Genomic DNA, 8931 nt, shown 5'->3' with positions numbered 1-8931 from the left:
TTCTCAGTCAAACTGAGGATTATAACTCACTCATGTTAGGTACTAATTATTCATAACTTTTGCTATATGAAATTTTATGTCAAGTCATAAAGCTTCTTCACAAGTTTAAAAAAATCAATGCTTAAAAATGTAAATCATTTTAAAGATTTTCTTAAATGTATTTTTTTTAAAAACCACCAACCAATGCACAGTTTTAATGTAATCAAAGATAACTTAGAATTATACAGTGGTTTAAAAAAAAAATTACCCATGAGTCACCCAGACCTAAATCCTACTTCTTGAACTGGTGATCACTAAGACTGCTTTAATTAAACAGCTTAAGTAGCTATTTTATCGTTGCTGGTGTTACAGTAATTATCATTCTAATTTATGCTAGCAAAATCATCCTCAAATATCCAAGACTAATTTGTTATACTAGAAATAGTTCCTACCTCCCAATGACTGTAGAGGTAGTAAATTCTTCAGTTAGTTTTACTAAATAGACTAGTCCAATGTTTTTATTCTATGATATAGCTACAAAATGAACTTGAAAACTATCAAAAGAATTTATTACTTTAAAATGAGTATTTTCTAAAAGCAAACATATCAGTTTTTGAGTTACAACACTTTTAAAGAACAAAAATTACTAAATCAAGTTCAGTTGACTAACAATACCTATGGTAATGTCACTGACTGAAATGAAGTCAAATTTACTCACTTATTTCTTACAATAATCTTCAATCCAAACTGGGAAGGGGTCAGTTATGATGAAAGTGAGTCCCTATATGTTCTTTTCATTGTACAGTTTTGAATACAAACAACATTCTTTTGGTTATGGACATTTTTTCTTCTACAGAAATAATCAGGGACATGTTTTCTCAAAGTCAACAAAAGGCAATAGCTCCTTGCGTTCTCTATTGTTAAAGATTTCAATCACAAGTGAAGTATGAAAGGAATAAATATACCAAAAGCTTGAAGCATCCAGCACTCATGCATATACTTTTAAAAATAATATTTTTCAAAAGAGCAGATTAAGGCATTATATAATAAAACTTTATTAACAGGAAGGTATTAGCATTTAATTTTTAAAAGCTTAGGACTTGCTAAGCATTTCTTAAAAACTCAGACTAATAAGCAAAATATTTGTAGTACAGAAATTAAGCTATATTCACACAAAAGACTTCAAATTCCATTGAACATATAAGTCTAACAACGTGGGAAGAGAGGGAGATAGAAACAAAATATCACAATGAGTCAATAAAACTTATCTTCTACTAAATATATTGTATATTGGACTGATGATACTAGCATACTAAGCTTAGTAAAAAGAAAAATTGTGAACTCAGACAAAATAAGATTATCAAGAAATGTCATGCAGGTTTTTTTAATGTTAATGTTAGCACACAAAAAAACTTTGGGGGGTATAGGGAAAACCTCACTGTTTACAGACTGAATCCTCCTTTCAAATTAAACAGGCATAATGATGTAAAATATTAGGTCCTCTCCCCAGATATTTCATACATGTGACTTAGTATGAATATAAACACAGAATTATTGTGTCTACTAGTATAGTTGTCATGGACACGAATGATCAGTTTTTTAAAAAATAATCTTCAAATTTAAATCTACAAAACTTCCCTTACAGAATTACCAATGCCCAGTACACACATGCAGTATCTAAACGATGAGACGCATATGTCTGCATATACTGACAGACACAGGCACACTGTAACGGTGTAATCGTTGTTGCCAAGTCAATAATTCTTTCAAGGCACTAAACAATGATGGGGGTGGGGTTTTCTAAAAATTTAACAAACCCATAGGAATTTGCTTAAACTGTTAAAAAGCCCTGAGCCAGAACTTTAAATGACCATAGTTAGAACTTTAAAAGAAAATGACATGTGGGGAGGGAAGAAAACATGCAAATGAACAAAAAATATTTTGGTTTTGGAGGAAATTAATTCAAGCAGTCTATAAAATGGAAGAAAACGGTGTGTTTAACAGTTGGCAATTTTATCATTATACATTTAAAGATCAATTTTAACCTTTTGTTATGAATTTAGGCACCTAACTTAGGTAATAAAACCCCAAAGCAGTGTCTTAGGGATGAATTTTGTTTTGTTTGTATTTAAAACAAAACAAAACAAAACATTACTAGCAAACCCTCCAACTCCAGACTTCCACTTTCCTTTGACTCTAAAAGACCAGAATAGTGGCAAAATGTAACACTTTAACAGAAAGGAGGTAGAAAGTTTCAACATTTTAAACTATGAAACATAAACTGATCAACACTAATTGTCCATGTTTCTACCATTCACCAGCAATTACTAAAGAGAAAATTCAAACGATCTAAACATTTTTTTTCCTGTAGCAAAGCAAACAGATCAAACCAGTTTTAAAAAGCTTCCTCAAACATAATGTTTTAAACTAGCCACAAAATATCACTCTTAACACTGCTATAACTTCGCTTGAGTAAAATTCTCTATATGATTATCAAGTGATAAATAAGTGAGTATTTTACAAAATATGGGTAAAGTCAAATTAGGTTCTTCTGTTTTAACAAAAATAAATTCACAAATTGATTTTAAAGTCTATTTACACTATTACCATCAAGTTGTTTATTAGCGAAAATGTAATCCCACTCAGGTCAAATTCAGAGCTAACGAATTTTGTTTCTAATTTTTTTCTAGCTAAAAAAAAGGGGCTAGGGAAATGACTATGTTTTAATGAAAAGGCATTTTTAAACTCCCCCCAAAGTGACTGTATCAAAATGAGTAATTATTAGTGAAAGGAAGGAATCTTTGACACATTGTTTTCAAGTCTGATGGAGTGCCAAAAATATTTTGTGGGGACCATGTTTATCAATAATTTAAGTCTTTCAATTAAATCATTAAAGAAATGCACACAAGCAAGTTACTATTGATAGAATTTGTTTCCTAATTTATATATACATAAAAGAAAAAATTTTAACTTCTCTAGAACTGCTTTCCATATGAGCAATTATTGTTAAACATTTGAGTTATTTATGAGAGAGGTTAAAATGATTTCCTTTTTGGACCAAATCCAAAGCCATTTTAAGCTTGCAATTTACAAAGCAATTGACCATTGTGTGAAATATGATAAAAACTGATTTTATTAACTGAAATGGCTTTTTTTTTGGTATTAAATATTTCCCACAGGCTGCTGTGGTAGACCTCAATAATCCCTTTTCTCCTCTATGTTCAGACACCAACCCCACCCCGCCTGTGCCCTGCTCCTCTACTTTTCCCCATCTTCCTTCACCATTTCCTCTTCTCTGAAATCCTACCACTTCTTTACTATTCTAAGTTTAAGTGAGGACTCTATGAGAACAAGGAAGCAAAACCTGATTGAACAAGGCAAGAGTAATTTGGCAGCATCCACAATCTAAATGGCATAGGTATACTGTGTGCACATATGGCAGAGTTAACTTCTTAGGCTACCAAGATAGTGTGTGCTTTAATATAGATATAATGAGTTGTACAAAAGCTAACAGATTTCAATATGTTAAAAATGGTTTTGCAAACCAAATCAGTCATTTAAAAAAAAATTTAGGAAAGTTAGACTTCAACAAACACTTCCACAATTTGTCAATTTGTAGCGTTTTAAATTTAGCATCATCTTAATTCAACTTTTAAAGCTGAATTCATTTTCATTACAATGAAACTAATTTACTGGCTAGAACTAGTATCATCCTAACAGAATTTTGATTTGCACTAGGGTTTTCATCTTGGGCATGAAGGTTTTTACGAGATATGTATATGGTACATAGCAATAGAAACAAGTACATTAAAATGACTGTGTTTAAAGAATAGCACCTTCAGTAAGTTTTCATTTTAAACTTACTAATATTATTCCAAGAATTGGCAGTGTTATAACAGAAAATTCCAGTATTATAGTATAGAGTAAAAAAGAGACAAATAAGATATATTCTCTGGCGTTCAAGTTACAGGGATCATGTTTTCTCTAAATGTTCTATTTTCTCCAGCACTATGCAATACCATAGTTGTATAATGGTGGCTAAACCATAATGTACTTCTTTTTCTTATCAAAGCTAATTTTAACACCTACTTCTAAGAAGATGTTGAATACAGAATGCCAAATCAAATTACAGCAGTGATTATATAATTACTCGCAGAATTTGATAGTATTAAAATTCTGGCACAGCATTCAGACAATCCTGATATACCAGGAATGAATATGTGATCTAACACTGAACTTTGAAAGCTTGGTAGCTGACAGAAGATCTTATAGAATAATTTAAGGTTGGGGTATTTAATAATTTGTTATATGGTGATGAATCAGAAGGACTAACAATAATGAAATAAAAATAGTTACATATATCTGGCTAAGTATATGTAAGGATAATTTAGGTAATACATGTAAAAATACGACAACTTACTTGTCCCCTCGACATCTCCCTCAAAAAAAAAAAAGCTCCAACATACACAAAGCAACAAAAGATAGGCACTGGAAAGAACACTAAATGAAACTGCTAGGAAGAATGTCAAAAGACAAGGGAAACTGGATACATGAATGAAGATCACGCCTATATAATTTCAAAGGCCTCCAGTGCAGAAAATGGCATTGAATAAAGTTAAATTAATAGTGTCTGAGACCATCTTCCCTACCTCAAATTAGGGTGGAGAAAAAGGATAAGCTCAAAATAAAAAATTAGTTTAGTAGCTATTTCATAACTAATTAGTGTTTGGAAATTCAGAATGTAGACTGAAGTCATCAAAATGGTTGGTTACCTCAGTGCAATGTGATATTGGATACACACTACTTGATTAGATTGAAGAAATTAAGAAAACGGCACAATTGTGACCATGATTCTGAAAGATATTAACACAAAACAACATCTAAGTGGCCCTACATCTTTTCTAAAACTAGTCTTCTAAAGATCTTACCAACTACTAAGAATTCAACACATAACTGAAAATAATAAGAAATCCTTATTGACAATAGGATAAAAAGAGATGGTTAATGGGGTGAGAAATAACTTATCAGGAACCACTGCTAGGAGATACAAAACAAAAGTCAAAGTTTCAAACAGCTGGAGAGCATGTTAATTTCTGCTCCTCATCATCTCCCATAAAACCAAAATTATTAAAAACAAAAAGAACTTTCAATTGATCAAAATAGAAGGATTATTATCTGTTCACAAAAATAACTTAGAAAAGTAATAACTGACATAAATTCACAAATCCATTAAAATAGTAACTACAAAAAATTATGAACTTTGGGACAGAAGTTTAGACTACTGTATTTTAAAACCATGAACAAAATTAATGAAAACTGTCTAAAAGGGCAAAAATTCCCCTTTAAAGTGAATTTCAAACTAGGAGTCAGGGAATAAAGAAAAGATTTTGTTAAATAAAATTACTCTTTTCAGAACTAAAATTATTACTACAACCCTCAGGTTAGCCAAAACGAGTCCACTTAATCAGTTAACATAATACGTTAGCTATTTGGAAATAGTATTTGGTACAGCAGGAGTTTCTTAACTTTCATTGACCCCTCTGACAAGTCTGATAAAGCCTACAGACCCTTTCTCAGAATGTTTTTAGATTATACAAAATACATAGGATTTCCAAAAGAATCAATTATATTGAAATAAAAATGCAATTTTTTTTCCATCAAGTTCACAGACCTGAAATCTATCAATGAACACCTTTGCATCCATGGGCTCCAGATTAAGAGACTCTGTACTTTCTAATTAGGTGTAGAAGGAAAATTTTGAAGAAGTGTTATTAATAGAAAATGCAAAAAAAAAAAAAATTTTAAATCTGCAGGAAAGATAAATGTATGTGTTTGTATAGTACGTATATGTATATGTGTATGTATACATATAAAAAATAAAGACCTTAGGTACTGGTCAACAAATTGTCACTCTAAACTACTGACAATGTATACCTGTACAGCAATGAAAGGTCTGAAAACACTTCAATCCATTTTTCTTTTTGATATGCTAGTGTGCTTCTGCTCATTTAAAGACTATGAAATCTTCAGATTCTCTACACAGCCAATAATAATGTCAAAGCAAATGATATCGCCAATAAAAATTATTCCTATCCTTGTACTGACCACCAAAGCCCAACTCTTTCCCCAAAAATAAAAAATTCATTTTCACTTTGTTCTCAAACATTTTCTAGAGTACATTGGCAGCAACGGTTTAAATAGTATTTTTAAGTACAAAGACTTATAAATTCATAAAGATATCCCCAATAACTTGGGGCAATGACTTTTATCATGTCATGTAAGACCTTATGAAGAATTAGAAACACTGTCAAAAGTAATGGAACTGATCCAGCAAGAAGAAAGAGAAAACTGTTGCCTTCTGGAAGTTTCATTATTCTAAATGTGCTGGAAAAGTTAATTTACTATGAGAAAACTCAGTGGCCTGGGAAAGGAGCAATTACTCTTCTTAATGGTCAGATCAAGACCAATATTGACAATTACGTAACTATAACTGGAGTACTGAGGTGAATATGCCATGTATTCACAGCACTTTTCTATAAGGCTTAATAATAACAGTGTACTAGGTCACAGAAGAAGAGCAGCATCTTTTAAAATGTCCAGAAGCTACACATGCATACATATAAACAATTCTATTTTGCAATATTGTAGGGAAATGATCCTTAATATTATTTTCTTCAACCTCCCATTATGATTGCCCATTCTTATTTTTTTTCCAAAAAGACTATCAATTATTTTTAGGTTAACTAATAACAAGAGTCAAGTGACCAATTTTTCTTTTACAACCTAAGAAATAAACTGTTAATATGAAGCTGTGACTGTTCTTTCATTATTCCATATTCTAGTTTGTTTCCTTTTAAAAAAAAATTGGAAAAAATCATGAGAAATTAAAGTGAATTTCAGATCTTTATGTTTTGAGAGCACAGGTCGTGTGATCTTATCTCTAGAGTTGGAAGGGACCTGAGAGGTCATCAAGTCCAACTCCCACATTTTACAAATAAAGTAACTAAATTCCAGTGTAGTTAAAGGACTTGCTCAGTATCACCCAGGCAATATGTGGCAGAGCCTGATTCAAACTTGTGATTTCTAGGTTCAGAAGTCTTTCTACCCTCTCAAAACATCTCTCAAACTTGTTTGCATTATGTAAAGTTCAGATTACCATTATGATTTTATACTGGGTGTCTCAAAAGTCTTAGTATAGTCTGAAGCTATTTTTTTAAAGCCTCAAACTACACTAAGACTCTTGAAACACCCTGTATTCCTAATATAAATGAGGTAAATGTTTGACTTAACTACTTCACTTGGTGTCATATGGCATTTTAAAGAGGTGCTAATTTCTTAGTATCCATGTTAGGCTTCATGTGAAAAATGTGACTATTAATGTTAAGGATAAGAGAAAACACAAAAAAGTATATCATGTAAGGGCTCATAAAAGTGAACAGTAAGAGAAAATTTAATGGAAGTAGTAAAGAATTAGGAATTAAATGTATTGTTAAGTCTGTTCCATTACAAACCATACTCTACAAGACAGGAGTAAAAAACTTTTTAAAATTAACTGTAGCTTACATGGATTTGATACAAATTTTAAAATGACTGTCCAAATACTGTTTAGTGGTTCGTTTGGTTTTAGCGCATTCAACTATAATGTATTACACAGACTACGGTACTATACAGTATTCCATTAGAACTGCTTTACCAAATGCATTTAAATTTCATTTAGCTAACAGAACACACTGCCATTTCTCATTTAATACAAAAGGATCCTTCGTTCAATGGCTTTGCGGCAAATAGGGCATTCACTCATTCGATCTCCACAAAGTTGACATGTTCCATGGCCACAGAGGAATATCATATTCTTCAGACGATCCAAACACACAGGACACATTGTCTGTAAAAGAATGTGGCAACAGAAATAGTATAATTACTGAGAAAACATTAAATCAAAACTTCTCACAACTGTGATATCATTAGTTTTCCCATACTACTTTTCTTGAGAATTTGTTATTGTAGTCCTTTCTAAACATGACAATTTAATTATAGGTGTTCTTTTTTTTTCCTTCCCTATATATGGAAAATACTTAATGCTGTTCCACAATTTTAATTTTTGGGAAAAAAATATCCATTAAGATAAAACAGAAGCTGCCAAGATGAGAAATATTATAGAAAATGTAAAAAAATGGTTATTTCCTTGATCTTGCCATTACTCACAAATGCACCACCTTCAAGAATTCTGAAATCCCCTTATCCAACCATAATCTATTACCTCTCCTGCTGATTTTCTTTACCCAACTCTACATCTTCATCTATATCATGGCCTCCAATCCTCTGACTCCTCAAATTCTCTCCCAGGCCATCTCCTTTGTACTAACCACTCTCTCCTCTTCTTCCCATCTTGGCCTGTTGGTGAATTAATTCAACTCTATAACGGCCTCATCTCTTGAATTCTTACATCCCTTATTTCACCAGTCACACTCTTTCAAGTCTCAGCCTTGGATCACTCCCACTGTCTGCCACTTTTGCTACATGCTGCGAAATGAAGGTAAAAAAAAGCATGCAATTATTCTGACTGGGTCCACTATAAATTTATTATCAGACAACCTTTAACAGGGCCCTCATTATGGCTAGGTGATCTACTACACCAGCCTTATCAACTCATGATAACACTCTTCATAGTAACTCTTCCAAACCTTTTCATCCCTCCCCAAATCTCCCATGGCTCCTACTCCCTTCTCCCCTTCAGCTGAGAACCTAGCTTCATTATTTTACAGTTAAAATTGAGGAATTCAATATGAGTTTCCCCTCTTCTTCTCCTTTCACTCAGAAGCCTTCTACCATTATCTCTTCCTTTACCCCTATCTCTCATGATGGGATAGCCTTAATCCTTACCAAGGTTATGCCTTCTATCTGTTCAAGTGATCCCATTCCATTCCTTCTCCAACAGAATGCCTCCTGTCA

General features: G+C 32.2%; 1 protein-coding gene across 1 annotated transcript in view; it reads right to left on the bottom strand.

The window, feature by feature from the left end:
* Positions 1-1010: 1010 nt before the first annotated feature.
* The window catches only part of MIB1 (MIB E3 ubiquitin protein ligase 1), a 139902-nt gene continuing 131981 nt past the window's right edge, over positions 1011-8931 (bottom strand). Inside the window, exon 21 of the mRNA XM_072604373.1 lies at positions 1011-7864. Coding sequence (XP_072460474.1) covers positions 7724-7864 — 141 coding nt within the window. The 3' untranslated portion in view covers positions 1011-7723. The remainder of the gene's footprint in view (positions 7865-8931) is intronic.

The sequence above is a fragment of the Notamacropus eugenii genome, chromosome 4 (assembly GCF_028372415.1).
Source record: "Notamacropus eugenii isolate mMacEug1 chromosome 4, mMacEug1.pri_v2, whole genome shotgun sequence".
Classification (NCBI taxonomy): Eukaryota; Metazoa; Chordata; class Mammalia; order Diprotodontia; family Macropodidae; genus Notamacropus; species Notamacropus eugenii.
Note: the sequence above shows the minus strand (reverse complement) of the source record. Positions and strands in the feature narration are given on the sequence as shown.